This window comes from Culex quinquefasciatus, chromosome 2 (assembly GCF_015732765.1).
Source record: "Culex quinquefasciatus strain JHB chromosome 2, VPISU_Cqui_1.0_pri_paternal, whole genome shotgun sequence".
NCBI classification, from domain to species: Eukaryota; Metazoa; Arthropoda; class Insecta; order Diptera; family Culicidae; genus Culex; species Culex quinquefasciatus.
In genome coordinates this window covers 169,782,600-169,808,194 of record NC_051862.1, presented here as the reverse complement: position 1 = coordinate 169,808,194, position 25,595 = coordinate 169,782,600, and the positions used below count along the sequence as shown (strand labels likewise).

The 25,595-nt window shown below is 35.7% G+C and overlaps 2 protein-coding genes across 6 annotated transcripts in view; both read right to left on the bottom strand.

Annotated features, from left to right (window-relative positions):
* The window catches only part of LOC6031333, a 143,729-nt gene extending 125,089 nt beyond the window's left edge, over positions 1–18,640 (bottom strand). The window contains exon 1 of the mRNA XM_038253325.1: positions 17,337–18,640. The gene's annotated coding sequence lies outside the window, so the exon portion shown is untranslated. The remainder of the gene's footprint in view (positions 1–17,336) is intronic.
* A 6,167-nt stretch (positions 18,641–24,807) lies between these two features.
* Positions 24,808–25,595, bottom strand: part of LOC6031336 (nucleolar protein 4) — an 86,288-nt gene continuing 85,500 nt past the window's right edge. For all 5 annotated transcript variants that reach the window (XM_038256631.1, XM_038256629.1, XM_038256630.1 and 2 more), the window contains exon 12: positions 24,808–25,567. In XM_038256631.1, the coding sequence (XP_038112559.1) occupies positions 25,407–25,567 (161 nt within the window). In that variant the 3' untranslated portion in view covers positions 24,808–25,406. The remainder of the gene's footprint in view (positions 25,568–25,595) is intronic.

Sequence of the window (25,595 nt, the reverse complement as noted above, 5' to 3'; positions counted from 1 at the left end):
TATATCTCAGGTTTCAGCCATTTTGGTTCGGGAGATGATTTTTGCGGTCAGAAAATGTAAAAAAGTGAATATTCTCCATGGAAAACGCATGCGAACTTAAAAGCGAAAGAGCTGTGACGAAACCTGAACCAAATTGGCTGAAAATTTCAGGAGAGTTTCTGTGGACATAGAGCAATGATTTTATCAACAATGCAACGGTCTAGACGACATTTTTGCATTTCCAAGGAGCCCTGAACCACCCTACTATTCATTTTCCAAATCTTAACCACCTAGTTTGAATCTAGAGGAGATAATCATTTAGCTTAACGGATCAGCAAAGTTCAAAGGTATGAATTCTGCTTCGTTACAATACAAAATACCGTTCTAGAGTCTAGACGGCACCCATCCTAGATTTTTTCACCACCCAATTATAACGAGTTTACGCATTGTTTGCTAATTCATAATTTGCGTGTTAAGCCATGCTTAGGAGCATCACTTGATTTGAATTCTCGGTACAGCTAGGGTGGGTTGTACTCAATTTTGTACTTTCAAAACATCAAATTGGCTCGGTAAGTTCAGCAATAATAGCTTCAAATGTGGATGCAGCACTCCATGACCCGTAAAATGAGCAAATAATAACTACATTTTTTCTTCAAATCATAAAGCTCCAACTAACCGTTCCAGCTACACCCCCGACAACATCACTCGGTACAGATAAAAAGAGCAATAAAGATCATCGGGGCGGTTGCTGCTGCTGCTGATGATGATGGTAGTTTATACTGCAGGCAAAAAGGCTTCGACGAGCCCCAAAGCTCCAGTGAGTAGTAAAAAATAAGACCACGCTGCTGCTGGAGATAAATCAAAAGGCAAAAGATTACGTGATACCGTATGACATACATTAGGAGGGGTCACACTGATGCTGGGTTCCCGTCACTTCTTCAGCGCTGCTGAGGGATTAGGGTGGTCTTTCTGGTCTTTTATTTTGATTTAATGTCAGCGAAAAATTAACTTTGATGTAAATCTAGTTTCCCAAAATAATTAAATTTCAAAGTAACACATTTCGAAGAACCACCCTAATTTGGCAACTCGTGGCAATCTTTGGCCTGCAAATGATTGCGATGAAAGAAAGTGTTTTCGGTAAAGGTAACCGCATCGTAATCGTTGAGGATCTCTAGATTTTTGGTTTGTTTGGAGAGCCACGACACTGTGGTTTGACGATAGATTGAGCAATCCAGGTATTTTTTTGTTTTGGTTATAAGTAGCCTTAAGGCAGTTCTCTACGAAATCGGTCTTTTTTTAATTTAAATTTTTTTGTATTTTTTAATCCGGCTGAAACTTTTTTGGTGCCTTCGGTATGCCCAAAGAATCCATTTTTCATCGTTAGTTTGTCCATATAATTTTTCATACAAATTTAGCAGATGGCTATACAATAATGATATATGAAAATTCAAAAATCGGTATTTATTGGAGGAATTTTTGATCGATTTGATGTCTTTGGCAAATTTATAGGTAAAGATGAGGACTACACTGAAAAAAATGATGTACAAAAAACACTATTTTTATTTTTATTTTCATTTTCTGATATGTTTTAAGGGACATCCAAGGCCAACTTTTCAGAAATTTCCAGAACGGGCAAAAAATCTTTGACCGAGTTATGATATTTTTTTTTTTTGGAACAATACTGATTTTTTCAATACATCAAAATATTCGTCGCAAAAATTTGTCAACTTTAATTTTCGATGTTAAATCGAATTTGCAATCGAAAAGTATTTATGTGAAATTATGATAAAGTGCACCGTTTTCAAGTTAAAGCTATTTTTTGGTAACTTTTTAAAAAATAGTCGCAGTTATTCATTTTTTTAAATTAGTGCTTATGATTTTCCACTTTTGAAAAAAATATTTTTAGAAAAGCTGATAAAATTCTCTATATTTTTCTTTTTTGAAAAAGAGCGTAATATTGAATATTTGGCTTTTTTGAAATGTTAGTCTTGATTCAAATTTTTTGAAAATATTGTTTTCGAAAAGATCGAAAAATTTCACGAATATTTCATAATTCAACATTGAAAATTGTTTGGGTGAGACATCAATTTTCCTGTTTTTTAAGCTTTTGTATGGCAATATCTCAGCAACTAAGGGTCGTATCAACTCAATTCAAGTTTGTTTACATTTAAAAATGTTCTCAAAAATGATTTTAAATATCAAAAATACTATTAATAAAAATTTTAATAAGCCAAGCTTGAATCTATTAATTTCTATTAAAATTGTACCATTCAAATAAAACTGTAGTCAAACTGTTATTACAGCGAATGAAAATATTACTAAATTTAGCAAGCTTCCTAAAAAAAAATAAACTATTATTGGTATTCTGAACAGCAATTTATTTTCTCAATATTTATCTCCAGTCTGATGGAATTAAATTTTTCTTTCTATATTCTGATTGAATGCTCCTCCACTCAACGATATATTGACTCAGGTAAGGACAACTTTTTCTACTGAATGTTTGCTTTTAATTGATTTTTTAAAATAAATAAATTCAATTATTAAAAAATCTGTGCAATCTTTCAAAAACTTCTCTTAATGGAATTGTTCAGTCAATTTTAACAAGTTTTGAAAATCCAAAATTTGTAAAAAAAAAACAAACTTTGAGTATAACTGCAATCAAATGATTGATGATATCATCTTTATGATATTTTGATGATTCAGAGAATATATGATTTACTTTGACTGATTTATGTTAACATCTTTTAAGTATTCGCAGCATTCACTTCTCAGTAAATGTTGGAACAATTGTATGTTAATGTGTGCTTTGCTAACAATTCTTCAAATTATTCATATCACGCTTTTCAATTGAAAACTAATAAATTTTACCTCAGAAGTCTTTATAGACGAAATATTTATCATGTTGCTATTAAATAGAGTTGATTTGAGAAAATTGATAAATTTCACGGGATTTCACGGCAATCTTCAAATTTCACGATTCAAATGGGGATAAATTTTCTGGAACAGCATTTAAAATTTCCAAATCACTGCATTTTTATTGGTCAACGACCAGAAATGAGAAAAAAAATTAACTCTTAACGATTTTCCCAATGTTCGGAATGTATTTTTTAGGGTCAGATTTGGCAGTATTTATTGACTTGTATCAATTATGGGTAATTTTCCGCCAACTCACACAGCAGTTGCCCCGACCCCTCTTCGATTTGCGTGAAACTTTGTCCTAAAGGGTAACTTTTGTCCCTGATCACGAATCCGAGGTCCGTTTTTGATATCTCGTGACGGAGGGGCGGTACGACCCCTTCCATTTTTGAGCATGCGAAAAAATAGGTGTTTTTCAATAATTTGCAGCCTGAAACGGTGATGAGATAGAAATTTGGTGTCAAAGAGACTTTTATGTAAAATTAGACGCCCGATTTGATGGCGTACTCAAAATTCCGAAAAAACGTATTTTTCATCGAAAAAAACACTAAAAAAGTTTTATAATCCTCCCATTTTCCGTTACTCGACTGTAAATAATCTCGAAACATGTCATTTTATGGGAAATTTAATGTACTTTTCGAATCTACATTGACCCAGAAGGGTAATTTTTCTTTTAGAACAAAAATTTACATTTTAAAATTTCGTGTTTTTTCTAACTTTGCAGGGTTATTTTTTAGAGGTAACAATGTTCTACAAAGTTGTAGAGCAGACAGATACAAAAATTTTAATATACAGACATAATGGGTTTGCTTATAAACATCACGAGTTATTGCGATTTTACGAAAAAAAAAGTTTTGAAATAGTTACTTTTTGCGTTTCTCTTTGTTTCGTCGTTCGTGTCTGTTGCGGGTGACCATGAACGGCTATGATCAACGAAGACCATGTAGATTCGAAAAGTACATTAAATTTCCCATAAAATGACAAGTTCCAAAAAATTTTACAGTCGAGTAACTCAAAATGGGAGAATTTTTAAAAATTTTTTAGTGTTTTTTTCGATGAAAAATACGTGTTTTCGGAATTCTGAGCACGCCATCAAATCGGGCGTCTAATTTTACATAAAAGTCCCTTTGACACCAAATTTCTATCTCATCACCGTTTCAGGCTGCAAATTATTGAAAAAACACCTATTTTTCGCATGTTCAAAAATGGAAGGGGTCGTACCGCCCCTCCGTCACGAGATATAAAAAAACGGACCTATGATTCGTGATCAGGGACAAAAGTTACCCCTTAGGACAAAGTTTCACGTAAATCGAAGAGGGGTCGGGGCAACTTTTCCCGATTTCGTGTGAGTTGGTAGAGAATTACCCTTATACATTTTATTTCTTGAAAATTTCAATTGTTGGCAAAACACATTAAAGTACCCTTTTTATTTTAAGAGAAAAATTGAAAAATTGCTCAAATGAAATGGCAGATTCATATGCATTTCGACAAAACTCAAATATCTCAAAGGTTAAAATTGTTAATATAAAAGTGCAAATAAATATTGCTAATAATTTCGGACGGATCGAATGGGACAAAAACCAGTATCATTTGCGTTAATATAGTTTGTGGCCATCGAATTCTTACGTAGTTCTTTGCAAATATCTCAAACTAAAAAAAGGTAATATAAACCAAGATAAATGAAGTTTCTCGGAGATCAAAAGTTGCTCAAAATATGAGAGGTCATTGGGTCTTTATTAACCCTCTACTGCCCAAATTTTTTTATTTATTTTTCCCGTGTTCATTTCCCGTGTTCATTTATTTATTCCCGTGGTCATTTTGAGCAACTTTTGTTCTACGAAAAACTTTACTTCTCTTGTTTTATGTTTTTCTTGTTTCTTTTTTAGTATTTTAATTTGCATTTTTCTTGTTTAGTTTATGTTTGTTTTTGGTAGTATTTGGCCTATTCTACCTCCTAATATAATTACATTTCGCCTATCTAATTTTTTCATGTTTTTACAGTCACTTTTTCAATTTTTTGCATGTTTTTCACATTTTCTGCTATAGAATCGCACCATCATCATTTAAATTGCAAAAAAATGCGTAGAGGCATAGTCTGGGACACTACAAAAATTACTGCATACTTCTTTTTACTGAAAATATAGGAAATGTTAATAGAAAACACAGCCAAAGTTGACCCCTAAAAAAATGACATTTTTAAAAACATTGGCAAAGTCACATAAAACAAGTTAAACTTCCAACCCTTAAATTTTCTAAAATTTTGAGAGTTCTTCTTTCCAATGCTTTTTAAAGATCAAAAATCGGTTGGAAAATTGATTTTTGGCGATTTTTTAAATCGAAGCCCGTCTAAAGGCGGGGTTAGGTTGTAGAGGGTTAAATTTATCAAATAATTAACCTCGTAACTCGGGAGGCACGTCGATAAATTTCACAGATCAATTCAAAATCTGCTGCTAGTAAATTTAAAATTAAATGAAAGTTTATCCCGGTGTCTATTTACTTTCTGACGCTCACAGAACATCTGCAAACCTGGAGTTCAAAATTATCAATCCCTTTTTCTGACCTGTTTCTATTGCATAATTTTCGTGCAAACAAACCCCCTCCTTTCTCTCCTTACGGCAACAAAAAAATCCACCCCCGAATCCGATCTACGATCTGCTGCCCGTCATCACCATAACCATCTCGCACCGCGCATTCGCGAGGAAGTGCGACTTGGAACTGTTTCGCACACATTCCGTATTAATACGGCAACACAGCTGCTACCTGGCCTGTTGAGCACGCGATGCCTTGGATCACGCTGCCAAATCGGTACGGTCTGCGGTCTGGGATCTCCGTACCGTTTACCGTGCCGTCGTGTGCCGCGGTTCGGATTGATGAACGCGATGTTTATATAATACACGCCCGAACCGTCTCTCATAATTATAAAAAAAAATCCACTTCTCAAGGTTGCCGGTAACTGCGCGCTCGCGTACAGACAGCGAACCTCACATGCACGCGGTAGGGTGACCGTTGAGTTTGACAATTCAGATAAATTTAATGTCACAATTAATCTTTGAAAAGTTTATTTTAAGAAATGCAATAACCTTTCATTGAAAACCGAAAATTAGTCAAAACAAAGTTTTCAGTCACCCTAACAGACTGCTGTGGGTTTCAACCCGCTTCTCAGTGGACCAACCCAAGTCCCAAAATTGAGGTGGTCACACGCCGGGAGGAGTTGACAGTTGCAACGTGGTGCAGCCTCTCTCTTCTTCTTCTTGTTCTGTTTTTTTCTGTCTTGTCCAGTCCTCAGTACTGTCGTCATTCGTCGCGTTTTCAGCAGAAAATTGTCGTGTCTCTTGCGCGCGTCGTGTGCTTGGTAAATGCGTAATCATTTATGTGCAAATGATGTTTTACAATAACTTTTATGGCCGGTGATCATCCGCTTGCTCTCGCTAGGTTTGTCGTACTGACTCTTTGACACGTTGGTTGGTCTGTTGAGGACTGAGATGTTTTTTTTTCGAATGTGAATCGGGTCAATAGTTTCCGAAGTATCGTTAATTTAAAATCGAAGCTGATTTTTTTAATGCTTTGAAGGGTGCATCAGTAATTAAAGATCGAATTATCCGAAATATCAAATTGTTTAAAAAACATTAATCGGGCATGAACAAGTGCAACATTGAAATAAATATTTTCTGATCAAGGTCAAATTTGGTGGGGCTATCTGTTAATACTATCAAAACAAGCAAAAATCTCGATTTTAGTCCAAAGTTGGATTTTTCAATAAATTGTTCAGTCCCTTCAAATAGCATGCTTTGATTTTTTTTGATCTATAATTTGATATCTCCCGCTCTCGACGGTCTCTTCAATATCAATCTAGAGAGAGTACACTGTATCTATAAACATGGGCAGTATAAAAAATTGCAATAATTGCAAAAATCAAACATTGGATTGGATAAACCTCCAAAACGGTGCACTTTATTAAAATTTGTTTGAAGTACTTCCGATTTCAAATCCGGGTTTGCACCTAAAAAAAATATGTCGACCGTATTTTAAAATTTTCCTAAAACATTTTTGCCTTCCTCACCTTACTGAGGAAAGGCTAAAAAATCACTCAGAAAACGAACTTCGACCCACCTTCATGTATACATATCGACTCAGAATCAAATTCTGAGCAAATGTCTGTGTGTGTGGTGGGATGTTGATAAAAAAAATAGCACTGGATTATCTCGGCAATGGCTGAACCGATTTAGATCGTTTTGGTCTCATTCGATCCGTCTTGGGGTCCCATAAGTCGCTATTGAAAATTATAAAGTTTAGTTAAGTACTTCAAAAGTTATGCTAAAAAAACGATTTTAACAAAAGTCCGGAAGATTGTAAAAAGGGTGGTTTTTGTAAGAAAACCCGTCATGCTATACATATTTAGAAAGTTAATAAAAAGACCATTTAAAATCTGATAACCGTATCAAAAGTTATAAGCACTTAAGTGTTATTTATGCTCTTTTTGGAGGCCGGATCTCAAATATTTCGATGAAAACGTTGTCCGTATCATCATGCGACCTGTCATTTAATAGGCAATTAAAATCCCATTGCAACGAGTTCAAACGATTGCAGATCGGACAACCGTATCAAAAGTTTTAAGCACTTATGTGTTATTTATGAACTTTTTAGAGGCCGAATCTCAGATATTTTGTTGAATACGTTGTCCGGATCTACCATGCGACTTGTCGTTGGATAGGTAATCAAAAGACCTTTTCGATGAGTTCAATAGATTGCAGATCTGACAACCCTATCAAAAGTTATAAGCACATAAGATCCCTGAATTATGATGATCTGACTACCCAATCTGGTGGTATGAATAATGAATCAAGTTGATAGAACACTGAAAGGTCTGTCCTTTTGTATCTATTTTGGATAGCGTTACCCTCTTAATGTGAGGAAGGCTGCCACCTAAGGGTGGATTAAGCAACGTTTTTTTAATTACCGCACTGTTGAAACATTTGCCTTTGAATTGATATCGAGAAATTAACATTTTTACGAATAATGTTTGTGCAAAAATAGATTTTTGTGTTATAATTTGATATGAAAAATATTTTTTTGAGTGTAACTATTTTCCCAAATCGTCCTCATCTATGCCTACATCTTTGCCCAAGACATCAAATTCATATGAAATAGCGTTCTCAAGATACAGACATTTATTTAAATCCACTTTTGTATAGACAGCTGTCAAATTAGTATAGAATCTTGAATGGACAAACCAATGACCCAAAGTCATAAGGTTTAAGGCAGGCCTTCCCAACCTTTTTAGCTCAAACGTTCACATTTTTGATCATCAAAAACACAATTGCCCACTTCTGCATGGTATATTTGATGGAATCGGTTCTCAGATGACATAATTTTGTTAAAAATTAGAAAACATATTTTCACGTTTCGTTTTTACCTACATTTTTCGTCAAAAATCACTCTGGCCCGAGGGCCGGACAAGTTTTTCACTTAAAACTTACATGAAAACGACTTGCAAAAATATTTTTCCAAGCTTTTGGCAAAGTTATGTTTACATCTGATAACCGATTCCATTAAATAAACCATGAAAAAATTGGCTATTGTGGCAAAAACTAAAATTTAAAAACAAAATGCTGATTTCTGCTCATATTCGTAGCTCTTGAGAACTTGAAATCTCGTTGTAGAGTTCAACAACCTAGTAAATCAAATCAGGAAGAAAGCTGCAAACCAGATCCAATCATCTGCTGTCAGGTAAACGTTTGCTCGATCATCACCAGCAGGCAAAAAAAAAAATCAGCTCAAGCAATCCGTTTTGGACGAAATAATGTGTGCTGTACACAAGCCAAGTCACGTATGAGTTCTCCATATAGTTTAAACGCTCTAAGCTAATGTGCACTGAATACGATCTGAGTGGTGGTAAAACTAGTAGCTCTGAGATGATGCTGAGTCAAGTCGCAGTACAGGCATCTGATACGAGCGTCCCCTTCAATGCACGGAATCGTGGGGTGGTCATTAGACATGCTTCTCCGGCGACCGTGCCTGATCGCGCGATGGATTGCAGATCAACAGCGCTGGCCGACCAAACTGCCGCGATGAGATGTAGCTGGCGGGACAGACAACTAGCTGACGCTTGTCAATCAATAATGATGATAGTACTTTGGCCGCTGCTGATGACGATAATGACGAGGGAGTTGAAGTTCAGAACAACTGTTGCATGCAAAACCCACTGTTCTTTGGGCGGCCGGGGAACTTGCTATGCGGTTCCGTTGGCCGGCGAACGCCGAGGGAGTCGCAAAGATTAATTTTCTGCGTTCGAGTCCGCCGCCCTAACCGAGAGCAGTAGCAGCAAGTAGCCGGTTGATTACATAGTTTTGCTAGTCTGTCTTTACGCCTAGAATCGTTAGAGAATCGCGTGGATGTGGATGTTCCAAAAAAAAAAACCTCATCCCCAACCCAACTCCACCCATATAAGGCTTCAATGCCGGTTCAACGCACTGGAGGCCGGCCGGCCACAGTGGTTCTGATCTTGAAACAATATCTCGCCAGTTGGCGCGCGGACTCTCTGTTGATTCTTTCCACACACTTTTGCTGGCAGTGGCTTTCGGGGGGGCTGGGAACGTTCTCGCGGCAAAGAAATGCAATTGAAAAATTAAAACGAGCTTTCGCCTCCCCCGGAGGAACAAACTTTCAATTATTCATGAAACGGTTGTTTGCCTGTTTATTCGCGCTCGGTAACAATCGAGAGTTGTTGGTAGGAGTTGGTTTTGTGTGTGTTTTTTTTTTGCCTGGCAAGAATCTATTACTTAATATAACAATGCCAGAACACGGTGCACCGTAAACTGGCTGAGTTCTCAGCCGATAATTTTTAATAACTGTGATTTCACAGTGAGAACTGCTAACTTGAGCATATTTTGTGGTTAAACGGGCTGAACTGTTTATTTGCATTGCTGAGATTATTCTTACGGCAGATTACGGTGGTAACTTCTGTTTCCAACGTATCACAGTGCTTTTGTGGGTGAGGAAACCTTAATTTGCACGAAAAGTTAATTCGCTCTTAGAGAAAACTACAAAAAATTAAATGTAACTCCGCGCCGTTTCAACCCATTTTTGTCTTTTGGACGTAAATGAAAGGTGAAAGGTTAGTTAAGCTTTTGAGGAAAAATAGTTTCAAGTTTCAAAAATCTAGCCCAGAATTTGAAAAATATCGTATGAAAACTTAAAATGCTGTTTAAAAGGCCTCTAGACCAATAAGCCTATATTTGAAAATATGTTTATCAGATTCCTAGTAAGATTAGAATAATGCATCATAAATAAAAAGATTCAGTTTTATTAACAGGATTCTGAGATACGATTTTATGTAAATAAAAACTGTTTTTTTGGACGCAACGCACGCAGAAACGGAAAATTGACAAAACGGGAAGAATCTACTTTCAATTAAACTGTGATAACTTGAAAATTTGAGCGTTGAACTATGCTTTTTAGAGAAAGCATATGAGAAAAATTAGCTGAAGTCATATTTTTCTGATAAAAAATGGCAACATCTTCGAATCGAATATGTTTGACAAATGTATATGAAGCATTTGAAAGTTGCGGTTGCCTTATGCAGTTAGTGCTCTACAACCCTTCAATCTAAAAATTCGCCAAAAATCAATTTTTCCACCAAGTTTTGATCTATAAAAAGAATTGGAAAGAAGAACTCTTAAAATTAAAGAAAATTCTAAGGTTGAAAGTTTGACTTGTTTTATGTGACTTTGCCAATGTTTTTAAAAATGTCATTTTTTCTGGGGTCATTTTTGGCTGTGTTTCTTACTATCATTTATATGAAAATATGCATGCAGTTATTTTTGACTATGCCTCTAAGCATTTTTTATACAATTTAGATAATAATGGTACGCAGTAAAAAATAATGTAAATTTGGAAGCTGTAATTTTGGAAGGTTGAATATTACCTCTTTTATGATGTATTTTTACCTCAATTTAGACTGAAAAAGTGACATTACACCAGAAAAGTGGTAAAATTACACATATCCAGAGGGAAAATTACACCTTTTTTCGGACATAAAAGATGTACCCCTTCCCAGATGTAATATTACCATGATTTTTTTTTCTGTGTAGTGTTCTATAGTAGAAAATGTGACAAACAAGCAAAAAATTTAAAAAGTGACGGTAAAAACATGAAAAAACAAGATAGGCAAAAGGTAATGATAGGTGGTAGAGAAAGCCAAATACTATCAGAAAAATACTATAGAAATAGATTAATGCAAATTAAAATACTAAAAATGAAGCAAGAAACATATAAAACAAGAGGAGTTAAGTTTTTCGTAGAACAAAAGTTGCTCAAAATGACCTTCTGAACACGGGAAAAATAGAAATATTCGGAAATATAATTTGGACTGTAGAGGGTTAATTTCACAAAATTTGATTGATACGAGTAAACTGCACTATTTTTGTTAATCTGTTTCTGTTCTATCCAATCAAAAATATCCAATCAAAAATATCCAAAGTAGGATGCCCAGAAAAAAATGACCCCGGCTCCAAAGCAAAAAAACGGTTTTGGGTTATTTTAAGCATCTGTGCAAATTTTGAGCAAAATTGGTTGAGATTAACCCATTGATACCCGAGCCTAATGTTGGTGAAAAAAAAATCGTACAAAAATGACTTTTTGAAATCGCTAATAACTTTTCAGGGTCGAGTTTTACAGCTTTGGTCTGTTCTACAAATAAGTAGAGCATTAAATTTCCAACGAGAATCTCACTTTTGGGAATATTTTGATAAAAGAAGCGCACCCTGCAGACCAAACCGTAAGAAATTTGAGTTTTCCATACATTTTTTCGATTTTTCCCATAAAAACTTCACCTTCGAGTATCAATGAGTAAATGTTGACCGATTTTGCTCATATTTGGCACATAGTCCTGAAATAGCTCAAGGAACAATATTCAGCTTCAGAGCGAGGATTTGAGAAAATGTTCCATATTCTGGGCACCATATAGGTGCACGTTCCTTTTAATAAAATGTTAATTTATTTCAAATAAATACATTTGGAGGGGGTCTCGTGGCGCAGGGGTAGCGGCTTCGGCTGCCGATCCCGATGATGCTGTGAGACGCGGGTTCGATTCCCGCCTTATCCACTGAGCTTCTATCGGATGGTGAAGTAAAACGTCGGTCCCGGTTTCTCCTGTCTCGTCAGAGGCGATGGAGCAGAAATCCCACGTTAGAGGAAGGCCATGCCCCGGGGGGCGTAGTGCCAATAGTTTCGTTTTTTACATTTGGAACTAATTTCAGTTTAATTTTAAGGTTCTTTTGGATGACAAACGTTAAATTTTAAGTGTTTTAGGAAATCTAAATTATTTTCGTTTTTTTCTTAATTATTAATGAGTCGATTGTTCCTGTCTATTTTTATCCTTACAAAATCATCCTATCATCAAATCCAAAAGTTCAGCAACCTCAAACCTAAAATTTTGAAAGCAAAACTTAATCAGAAATTCTATTCCCATCAGCTACCGTTCTCCGCACAAATTTGCATAACAGTAGCACTTCCCGATCTAGAACGAGTACCATTTGCCAAAAAAAGATAACATCACCTTAAGGCTCTCAACGCTCTATACCTTTAAGCCTCGCCCAGGGCCAAAATCCTAAATGGCCTGTCCGAAGGTACTTTCCAAGGCCGTTCAGTCCTCATACTCACATGTTGAGCTAAGTAGATAAATCTATCCCCCTCCCCCCCAGGCCAGCAGTTCTGGCGATCGTGCGCGTCGAGACTTGAACGCCCGTCATCGCGGATGTTTGATTAGTTGTTTAAAGATAATGACTTTTGGGTTTCGTTGATGGCTGGTGTTTTGCTTATGGAGGCAGCCACACACACGTAAGTACCAACCTTTCAAAGTTTGCCCGTGGTTACGCAGAATGGTTGCGAGGTGGGTTGGTCACGCTGCTGCCACGTTTGGATCACCACCCTGTGGTTAAGGAGCTGATTCACGGATGCTCCTTGTTGCCACGTGTTTGGAGGGGATTACATAATATTGCTCTAGTAAGTGATGTACCGTGAAGGGAAACATATTTGATCAGTTTTGAAAAATATCAATTTTGGATTCATATGTTTATGTTCAACTTTTTTTCGGATTTTGTTAGTTTTAAAACATTTACAGAAATTCGAAGTAAAAAGTTGACGAAAAGAGTTACCGGATTCGCTTACAGGATTTCTATAGCTGCGGCTGTATTAGAGTTATAATACACTAAGAGAGTCCAAGCTGGGTCAAAGCCTCGGGAATGAGATATCTGAAGTGCTCCTTGCAAAGTACAGCTGAGAATAAAAACTTGAACATAGATTCTAAAGACACCCTACTTGACAGTCCTCCATACGTTCCTCTGCCCACGATCCCCCCAGAGGAATGTTGTTGTTTCAATTAGAATATTTGCTGAACACAGCAGTGCTCGCGGCTGCTGATGACTCAACAGAATTAACAATGCTAATAGTTAGACGGAGAACACTGGTGAGCCTGGCAAGAACAAAAACCTCCGATTCTTCGATCTTGGCGGTCGAGATGATTGCCGTGACCGGCTCTCTTGGCTTCGAAATTATAGTGCGACGACAAGTGCAACGACCTTGCCGAAAGTTTGGGTCCGCAACTAATTGCGGGGCTTTCAGGACGACGTATTTGGAAGTGAGCTGAAGGTTGAACTCGCGGAGTTCTGGCAGGACCTGTGCGGTCGTGATTTCGGCGCGCAAAATTATGTAAATATTTCTCAACACATGCGCGCTGTCGACATTCCCACATCACATCAAGGTGTCTATCACTGGCGATAAAATGTTGCTGTTGCAGCCATTTGTTGGTGATTCAGGGGGACCCACCAGAAATTAAGTGCCGGGCCATCGCCTCATCGCGAAGAGGTCCGAAACAGTTGTTAATTGTTTGATTACCACACCAGATTCCGCATTTGCCAACAACCACAACAACCAACTTGGAGAGAGAAAAAAAACGCTTTGCACTTCATCCAGGCGGGTTCTTCCCACAACCTCTTTCCGAAATAATGTGAGATAATTCAACACTAAATTAATCGTTTGTTCAAGCGGCGATAGCAGTTTTGCTCCCATTATGCTGGAGTGGTCGGTAATTGCAGCCTCCCCACCAATTTCGAGGTCCATCAAACCGACCTCGGAGTTTAGGAAATCGCGCGCAGTCACTTGGTTTCAGCAAACGCTAAAGCCCAACTCGCGGTTTATCTCGCCATTGTGATCTTAATGTTTCGCTGGCTCTGCGTTTAACTTCGTATAAGTTTGCAAAATGAGCTGAGTCCGTCCTATCGTGGTGTCGGGTGATGTCGAAAGTGATGATGCCAAAAGTGAGGTTACACGACACACATGTGGTCTGATGGGCTGATGGACTCTGGAGCGGAAAGATCGAGAACACGAGATGGACGATGGGATGTGTGAAGCTGGGACCCTTTTATCGGTAGAGTTACCGAGCAAGAACTATTAAAGGACGGTAAAAATAATAAATTTGTAGTATGTGTAATAACACATCTGCAATGATTTAACATAATTTTAATCATGTTATAGGTAAATGCAAATAATATTTCCAGTTTTTGTCTCTCATTCAGAGGTGAAAAAAAATGGCTAAAACTTAAATAACTATTGAAAAAATTTCGATTGATTGTTAAATACTTTCCCTCCATCTTTCACAATTTTCACTTTCAAGATTATTTTTAAATAACAAATCTTTCTTAGAGAGAGTGACCTTTAAACATATGGAATTAAATCATCCTCGATCATCAGGAGTATCGATTATCAGAAGTTCGATTATTCGAAGGTTTGCATGGGACTTCGGATAATTGAATCAAGAATAAAAAAAATCGCGCTTTTTATTTTATTAGGCCGATGCAGATATTTTTCTATGTTTTTGTCCCTCGGCTCTGGCCGGGGTCGAGGGGATGGACAAAACAATAACAAAAATAACAAGCCATAGTCACAACATTTGAATGTAAACCGCGTTTTAAATGTATTTGAAATGTTTTGAAATAATTCGTTTTCAAAAAAATGTAAAATTTGACGAAAATCCAAATTTAACGAAAAATAAACTTTAAACGAAAATTTTCAAAATTCTAAAGATTTTCAAACTAACTCAAACATGCTGAAAATGATCCTAAACGCAGGGGAATGCATTTTAAATTGATTTCAGCTGATTGCACCTAAATTTCTATTGAAATTTTGAAGTTTTCTGAAAAAAATAAAAAAAACCTCCTGATTTTTCGGGCCATCTTTGAAGGGGGTGAAGGTGACAACAACTTTAAATAAAAGTTGTACCAACCTTACTTTTAACATCAAATTCGAGTCATATTTGAATGGTTGATATCCTAAATTCAGTATTTCAATATTTCATCACCGCCATTTTGGCCGCCATCATCTAAACTGCTGTTTGGCCAGTTAGTGCCAATTTAATTTTTTTAATATAAAATGTTGGCCAGTTTGAAAAGTTGAGCTTAAATTTAAAAATAAATTAAAATATTCATTGAATTTAATCCCTGAAAGTTGAATTTTTGAAAGATGAAAGTTTTTGAAAAAATGTATTTTTTGGCAAAATCGAAAATATTGTCAAACAAAATGTCATAAATCGTTATTTAGATACAAATCCAAATCAGCCATCGACTTCACATTTTTTTCAATAAAGTGTATCGATTTCAAGTTAAAAGTTATATGTTATAAGTTATATTATTTTTTTCGAAAAATGTCCATTGTTTTGCAATATAAAAAATATGTTTAAAATAAAATAAATTGATTTCATTAATCAGATTGCTGATTGCAGTTATAAAATAATCCGATCTCATTAGGTTTTTTTGGTGAAATTTTCCTTAGTTTTGACTATTTGCATTTAAAGAACCTTCTGTTACCAAGCGGTAAATGAAAAAGAAATAGTTGCAAGGAACACCATATCTCTATGAACCAGCCAATTACACAAAATGTAAAATTTTCATTTCGGTAAATAAAATGAATTGAAATTGAAATAATAAAATAATCTTACAGTTAAAATATTGAGCAAAAATTGGTTATTATCAGTGTCACTTAATTAGCCCTCATTTTTCAACACTAGATTTCTCAAAAAAATGGTTCAATAATAAACATTAAAAGCGATTTTTTTTAAATTTACAGCTTTTTCATAAAATAAGACCATTGTAAATATAATCTCAAGTTTATGTCCCCCTCCCCCCCCATTCTTCAAAGCTTGCTCAAAAAATAAGGGGACCAAAAATTGTAAAATGTTATCATATTTTGAATATTGGGACGCTAACGTGATAAATATGTTAATATTCTACCATTTTTTGAAGGAAGATTAACAGTAAAGATGTTTGAAGCATTTTAAGATCATTTTTTGTTTCGAAATTTTGAAAATCAGGCTTGAAGTTTGAACAACAATTAGACCTCGAATGTATTTTCTCCATTTAAAAAAGTATTGATTCAATAATTGTCTAACTATTTCTATTGTAAAAAAACAGAAGATCTAATAAAATGGTAGAAAATTATCGCAGCTGTTTGAAAAACATAATTTCAGAAATGAACATACTGGGAAACTATTTTAAAAATAAAAAAAAAATCGACTGCAAATTTGAATTAACTATTCAATATTTTTGAAAAAAAAAAATATCCCTCCACTTTCCAAATGCATACATGTTTAACATGTTGACATATGTCCTGATAATTAACATAAATATAATGTTTTTAAAAAATTGCTTGCTGTAAATAATGTAATTATTAAAAAAAAATCTTTGGTATCCTGGTTTCCGGAAAGGCTTTGATAGTATTAGTGGTTCTGGCTTATTTCATGATAAATGTGTTCTAATTGAAATATTATGATTGCTACTTATATTATTTTGAAAAACTAAATAATTTTTTTTTGTTGACTGAGTTTCTAAAATTGTAATTGAATACACATTTATTTGAGGTTAAGGTCATAAAAGTTAATAATAACTTTAAGGCCAAAACAATACTATTAAGTGTTATTACACAATAATGTAATGTTTTAAGTTCTTTTATGGAATTTTTATCTTGAAAATCTGAATTAGATTTAAGTAATTTTAAGATTAATCAACCTTGGAATGAAGCATAACATCCTGTAGATAATCAAATACATTGTAAACTTCTCAAATTTCAATTCTTTCCTACGAAATAAACCAAACTATTACGTTGTGTAACAAATTCCACCAGCTTTATGTGGTTATTCACGTAAACGATTTAATTAGCTGGCCCTGGGTCCATGTTCGAAAACTTTCCGCACTTTTCGACTCACGATTTTCCCCATGAGTAAGCCAGTCTACTCTCAGCTCCAAAACCCAAAGTATCAACTTTTTTTTCATTACATCTAGCCTTAAAATATAAATTAAAAAATAAGCTCGCTCCCCCGAAAAGAAAGCGTTCAAAACGCGCGCGTCCATTTATTCAGCTGTTCCATAAACTCAGTTTTAATCGAAACTTACCTGCTTGATGCTGCTGTTGTTGATCGGTTACCGCGTGTCGAAGTCGCGCGGAGTTGACACTGCTGCTTGGGGAACGCTTGCTGGGGTGTCCAAATCGGCCATGAATTCGCACACGTTGGTAATGTCGCTTTTCCAATTTACTTGAATTTTTCGCGACGATGACAATAATGATGACGACGACGTTGGAGGTTTTTTTTTGTGTTGGCTATGAATTAATTCAATAAATTTTCCAGAATACAATCAGCGGGTGAAACTCGACGAGCCGATTCGCTTCATAACCTCTGAATGCAACACTGCTGGCTCTGCTGGGATACGGAGAGTGCACTACGGCTTAAGCCACTTTTCTTCCTTGAGTACGACGACGAGTTGGTCGGCTGTGACCGAAAACATTTAGTTGCTCTTTAGGCACGGTAAGTTGAAAACGCCCTTAGTTAGCAGTCGCCCTAGTGATTTGCTAGGTTATGTTCGCTGAACACGATGATTAGATAATTTCCCCTGAACGCTGCAAAGGGAGACTCGCGTTGGTGTGCCAATTTCACCGCACGAGATAGACCTAAAATCCGTTGCACAAATTGAATGCGCGACTCAGAATCGTACACACTCAGCGGTTACCAGTAACGCTTCTTCCCCGGTAGACACCCTCTCTTCACGCCACGGATTGGTAACGGTCTGTCTCCACGATCGCGCGCAGCCTCCAACAACAACAACTCTCTTCGGGCTTCACCACGATCCGTTCCGCAGCCACTCACTGGCGAGGCTTCTCGCAACTCCACGCGCGAAAACGTATGCAGGGAGACTTCGCACCAAATGGCAATTCCGTATATGTTTTCGTCGTTTTTGCACACCGTTGTTTCTTCCGACCCGTTTCACCGATTCTTGTTTGCCTTCGGTTGAACTTTGGCTCTCCGCAACACCTCCAGAACTCCCAGCCCCGTAACACCAGATACGCGACGTCAACCCGCGAGCGGTATCAGTCAACACTCTTCACACGCAAGACACCGTTTCTTCTTCCAGAACTTCCCAACGGATTACAAAAGAAATAATCACTCTTCACGATAGCCTCATCAACTCCTCGCACAGTTTCGCGTTAAAAATTCATTAATGAAAATCTCTTTCAATTTCGCAGCACCACCAACAACAACACCGCCATCAACTCCTTCCAAGAAGGCTGCGGATTTTGCTGGATCAACAAGTGGTTCAAAGAACGCAGCAACAACAACACGCGAGCGCACAACAACGCGAATTCTCACCAAAGAACGAACGAAGAACGCAGAAAAACGCGACCGATCCGCTAGTCGTCTCGATACGAAATGCGGAGAGCAGGTCCAAGTCGGCGAGAGAAGGCGCGCTGCTGCTCTCTTCGGTGGACGGAGTTGTTGTTGTTGGTGGAGACTGTTGGGGAGTTTGGGGATTAAAGCTCCCGCGCGAAGTTTGGCGAGAGAGAGTGAGGGAGAGAAATGAGATTAAGAATCGCAATGAGCGAAGCAGCCTTGGGGAGAAAAAAAAGGTGGAATGATCAGCGCGATATTCGCGGAATTATGCTGAACTTGCGGTGTCAAAGTGTGAAGGAGGGAATTAGTTTGCAGATGGAGTAATTGGAGTTGAATGGTTTGAAAACTGCTAGGCATTTTTAATTTAAGCTGAAAATTTATTAATCATTATCGCGTTTGTTAATACATTTACAAACCTGTACAGAACATTCATACAAATAAACACAAAATGTACTATTTTCATCAAACTACCAAAATTTAAGTCTAAGGGGATTAGGGGATTTGAAATTCCGGAAATCTCTGGACGTAATAATCGAACAAACTCTTACCTGTTCTACATCTTTTTAGAAAGATTGTTCTACTTAGAAAATTATTCTTCCAAAGTTACATTAAGGCTCTGGAAGGCATCATTCCCGATCGGCCATTTGGCGGTCATGTTTGTTTTAGAAAAACATTCAAATCTTGATTCAGAGGTTTTCAATCAAAATATGTTTTTTGTGTTGTTTTTAGAAGTAAATTATTTTTTCGTAGTCTTATTTTAGATTGTTTTTTTAATTTTATAGGCAATCACCCATTCAAATTTGACTAAAATGGGGTCGCAGAACTCAAGTTTGATGTTAAATGTAAGAAAATAAAAAAAACACGAATAAAATGTTTTTGTTCGTGATTCGATTATCCGAAGTCGCATACAAATCTTCGGATAATCGAAACCTCGGAAAATCGAGACTTCGGATAATCGAATCTAGACTGTAAATTTTTAAGGTTGGTATGGAAAATTTAGAATATCCAAAATTCAATAAGAGCTAATGGTATAAGTTATGAATCAACGGAAAAAAGTGTTAAACATGAGTTAGCAAACAATTACATGAAAATAAAAATAAAAATAAACACGTTCAATGAAACAAAAGTTCAGGCAAAACTAAATATTTGTCGAAACTAATTTTATTTTATTTTTGAACTTAAAATCTAAAACTTAACTCAAAATTCAAACAAACAAAAAACATTTTTTTGGGGAATAGACGTGAATTTTATTGAAATGCATTTTTCCTGCGTTGAAATTCATTTTCGGAATGTTTGTACTAGTTTAAAAAAATTTAAAATATTTATATTATTTCGTACCACAAAATCTTTTTTCATATTTTCTGTTGCCAAAACTTAACTTAAACTTTTTTGGGAAAATCTTTCAAATTGTCAAAAATGCGAAATAATAAAAAAAATATAAATATTGAATTGTCCAGTTGTTTTTCAATAATTAGTTTTTAAAATATCTAAGTTTTGGGGAATTTTTTTTTCGCACTTAAAATATTGAAATTAAGACCAATGATGTCTTGAAACGCTCATAATTTTTGTTTACAAAAAAAATGTTCGAGCCGCCACTTAGTAATGCTGAAATTTGTTTCAGAGTCTGTTTAAATGACAAGAGGCACTTATTAAACAATTAATTGCAAACATAGTAGTACGATTTTTTTAACCGCAAGAGCGTAATGGTTTTTTTGATGATAATTTTTTCAAACAATTTGATCATAGACAATATTTTGTCAAATGAAATTTAACTGTTTTCAAAACATATAAAAACAAAGAAAAACATATCTCGAAGGTTTTTTGCACCATTATTCAAAAAATACATGCAACTTAATCAAAACATTAAAAAAGTTTTTCAAACTCTCAGACAATTTAGTCAGATTCCCTTCAAAGAGTGAATATTATGACTGAAAATCCTGATAAATTGGTACGAGTTTCAGCTAACGGCCTTCTGGATGGTAAGTTGTTGAAGAAATGAAATGCATGCAAGTGGATGAACCTTTTAAAAAGTCTTAAATGTATGGTTCATTTATAGTTCAAGGGGAATTGGAAGCTAGAACCATTTTGCCTAGTTTTTGTGCAACTCACTTTTTTTTATTAAAAAAAAATCAATTTCAACGAATTAAAAAAAAAAACATTAGCATGACGATGTTGTCCACATCCTAAGAAATTACTGTAAAAAAAATCAAGTCTCTAAGTCCAAATATGAACAACTAGTTTACTTTTTCAGTTAAACTCGCGATTTTTACACTTCTCCATACGATTCCCATAGACTTTGCCGAAAATCAGTAAAGCGCAATTCATCCCAAGATTTTGTTAATATATTCCATTATTCAGCTATATTTTTATATACAACTCTTGTATCAAGATTAGTTTTTTTTTTTTAGAAAAGTTATAAGCACTGTTATTTGTTTTTACAATGAAGTTAGACTTAAACTCATTTTCATGACTAACCTTTGTCACATTTTAAATTTTACTCAAACTATAGCGACAATTTCGGTACTCCACCGTCGTCGTCGTCATCGCCCCTCAACGGGTCAGCCAAACAACACCCATTTGGCCAGCCATCCAGCCAGTGTGTTCTGGACGGACGGACGGCATGCCGTGTGCCATGTTGCGAGTAACGTTTCGCGCTCAACACACACACACCCTCTCGTATGCAGCCAGGCACGTATCAAAAGCAACAAGTGACCAAACTGGTTTTCCAGCCAGTCTCGGCTGCGCGCGCCGCCTAAGAAAGCTTTAATTCTATGAGTTGCAATTTTTCGTTAGTTTTGCTTTGTGATCGTGTGGTCGTTCGTTCGTTTGATTCCTACGCTCTTTTACTTCTGACGTAAAACATTTCGTTGGTCGGTTCGGGTTCGGTTTCAGTTGCGTTCCTCAAGAGAGCTTGCTCGGATGTGAATGCTGAGCTTTTGAGAGAGAGAGAGGTTGCTAACAGCTTGATGAGCTTTACGAACGAAATAAAGCTTCACAGTGGTAGCAAAGCTCTTCGAGGGTGGGTTACCGATAGTTGACTAGAAATATTTATCTCATTTCAAAGTGATTTTTATTGCCACTTATAAATGACACAATAATGGGAATATACTCTTCTTACATTAAATTTTCTATATATTTTTGTTGAATATGTCTAAAATTTGGAATACTTAATTTTTTTCAATTATCAAAATATTTCAAAAACCAGAGCAAATCTGGATACTGACAGTTTATCGTTAATTTGACAGACTGATAATTCCAGATTTATTTTTCTTAATGATAATTCTGCTCTCAAGAAGTGCAACGTTTTTATGTTTCAGGCACTTTTATATTACAAAAAATACATGTTCTTTTTTCGCATTTCATAATCCTTTTGAAAAATGTTAAATTCAAGTTTTACATACATAAAGTAGAATGAAAGTTTGATCTGAGCAATTCTCTACGAAATCGGTCTTTTGCCTTCCTCACTGAGGTAAGGCTATAATCCTGCTCTAAAAATGAACTTTGTAAAAAAACGTCGTTGACCCACCTTCATGTATACATATCGACTCATAATCGAAAACTGAACAAATGTCTGTGTGTATGTGTGTGTGTATGTATGTATGTGACCAACAAACTAGCTCATGTTTCTCGGCACTGGCTGAACCGATTTGACCCGAACCTGTTGCATTCGACTTGGTTTAGGGTCCCATAGATCGAGTTTTATACAGATTGAAGTTTCGATAAGTAGTTCAAAAGTTATGTATAAAAATGTGTTTTCACATAAATCCGGATCTCACTTAAATGTATGTAAACTATATCCGGATCCACCATCCGACCCATCGTTGGTTAGGTTATCGAAAGACCTTTCCAACGAGTCCAAAACATTGAAGATCTGGCAACCCTGTCTCGAGATATGGCCCCTTAAGTGATATTGATGTACTTTTTGGAAGCCGGATCTCACTTAAATGTATGTAAACTATATCCGGATCCACCATCCGACCCATCGTTGGTTAGGTTATCGAAAGAACTTTCCAACGAGTCCAAAACAATGAAGATCTGGCAACCCTGTCTCGAGATATGGCCCCATAAGTGATATTGATGTACTTTTTGGAAGCCGGATCTCACTTAAATGTATGTAAACTATATCCGGATCCACCATCCGACCCATCGTTGGTTAGGTTATCGAAAGATCTTTCCAACGAGTCCAAAACATTGAAGATCTGGCAACCCTGTCTCGAGATATGGCCCCTTAAGTGATATTGGTGTAATTTTTGGAAGCCGGATCTCACTTAAATGTATGTAAACTATGTCCGGATCCACCATCCGACCCATCGTTGGTTAGGTTATCGAAAGAACTTTCCAACGAGTCCAAAACAATGAAGATCTGGCAACCCTGTCTCGAGATATGGCCCCATAAGTGATATTGATGTACTTTTTGGAAGCCGGATCTCACTTAAATGTATGTAAACTATATCCGGATCCACCATCCGACCCATCGTTGGTTAGGTTATCGAAAGACCTTTCCAACGAGTCCAAAACATTGAAGATCTGGCAACCCTGTCTCGAGATATGGCCCCTTAAGTGATATTGGTATACTTTTTGGAAGCCGGATCTCACTTAAATGTATGTAAACTATGTCCGGATCCACCATCCGACCCATCGTTGGTTAGGTTATCGAAAGACCTTTCCAACGAGTCCAAAACATTGAAGATCTGGAAACCCTGTCTCGAGATATGGCCCCTTAAGTAATATTGGTGTACTTATTTTTCTGGATCTAAAAAAAAAATAGCTGAAATATGTGTCCAAACCACTCATATTACCCATTGTTGGTAAAAAGTGAGGAAGGCATCAACCACATAGGTGGATTAAGTTAGTTTTTTCTTTAATTTTAATGTTTGTATTTTTTTATCCGACTGAAACTTTTTTTTTGCCTTCGGTAAGCCCAAAGAAGCCATTTTGCATCATTAGTTTGTCCATATAATTTTCCATACAAATTTGGCAGCTGTCCATACAAAAATGATGTATGAAAATTCAAAAATCTGTATCTTTTGAAGGAATTTTTTGATCGATTTGGTGTCTTCGGCAAAGTTGTAGGTATGGATACGGATTACACTGGAAAAAAACAATACACGGTAAAAAAATTGGTGATGGACTTGAAAATGGTGCACTTTATCAAAATTTCACAAAAGTACTTTTTGATTGCAAATTTGATTTTACATCGTAAAATTAAGTTGAAAAATTTTTGCGACCAAAATTTCGTCCTTTTGAAAAAATCAGTATTGATTAAAAAATTCATAACTCGGTAAATGATTTTTTGCACAACCTGAAAATTTCTGAAAAGTTGGCATTTCAATCATCTGAAAAATATCAAAAAATTAAAAAAAAATAAAAATAGTGTTTTTTTGTAAATCAAGTTTTAGTGATAAAAAGTTAAATAAAAAAATCACCAATTTTTTTTACCGTGTATTATTTTTTTCCAGTGTAGTCCGTATTCATACCCGGGCAGACGGTAATAACAAAATTCATGCCATTTCAATAACAAATACTGTTAAAATAACAGAAAGTGTTAAGGAATATTCTTGAAAAATCCATTTTTACATAAGAGTTCAATAACAGTTTATTTTATGATAACAAAATTTGTTATTGGTCTGATTTTGGTTGAAAGCCAAAACAACTTGGAAATAACATTTTTTGTTATGGAAGAATACCGCCAACTGTTATTGGGATGATCGGATTAGTTGTTAAAATAACAAAAAATAATAACAAAGATTTGTTCGAAGAATAACTAAAAATGTTATTAGTCTGTTATTAACAAAAAAATCATAACGACGAATAACAAATCATGTTATTAATAACATAAAATGTTATTGGCCTAGAATTTTCGAATATCAAAAAATTTTATTCCCAAGTTATTTCCGTCTGCTCGGGTACCTACAACTAATGTCTTCTAAATTGTTCTCGTTTGACTGTTCTCTTACTTTGGCACCAAGGCTTTTTTTTTTAACTTTTTTGAAAAATCATATCAAAAATTATGTACCAGTAAAACAAGAAGAAAATGAAAATTTATGCAAATATAAAAAATGCTTGAAATACTTTTGTCACTCAACTATAAAAACACAGGAAAAAGTCACGAGGCAAATACGAATAAAGCAAATCACTATTAACGATCCAATCCAAAAATAACCTGAAAATTTTCTTTCCAAATAAAACATCCCATCAACTATCATGATAACCAATGTTGTAATTTTATTGAAGATGTTGAGAAAATGACTCAATAGTTTTAGATTATTCAGTTTGCATCTTTCTACAGTTGTCGTTACAATCGGGTTAGTCCTGGTAGGATTTTGGCAAATTGCGATAGCAATAGCGACATTAGTGGGTACGTTCAATTACAATAGTGTTGTTTCCTTTCCTTTTCCTTACTCTCATAGGACTTATTTGTGGTCTTATTCACTTTCCTCCTAGTTTGTTTTTATCCGTTTTAGTTTTTCGTATCCTTTTGGTTTCTCGTTTTAAAAATAAATATAATTTCTTTGTAGTTCTATATCACCCTGTGTTTTGTAGTTTTTCGCCAGTGTTCAAAATTTCAATTTCTAACTTGTTTCGTTTCGTTTTTATTTAACACTTTATACACAACTTAAAACATAATTGCGACACAAATATCGATTCCATGCTTAATTTTTGTTTTTTTTTTTTTTGTTATCGTCTAAACTGTGTAACCGTGTACAGGTAGTTTTTGGTATCTCCGAATCAGTAACGTTTTGTTGTTCACATAGTTTTTTTTTATGGTAAACTTATCCGATAATATCGAGACCACTACTTATTGCTGCTGCAGAAGCAGATTCTCCAGCTCGTCAGCACTTCGCATCAGAAAGGCGGCACTCTCCCGGTAGCCGGTGACCAGCTGCTTGACCGCGGTGATTTCGGCACTGTTTAGCTTGTGCGCCAGGATGGGCCGCTTCATCGACAAATCGGTGGGAGCTGAAAGTGGAAAATTTCTAGTTAGCTT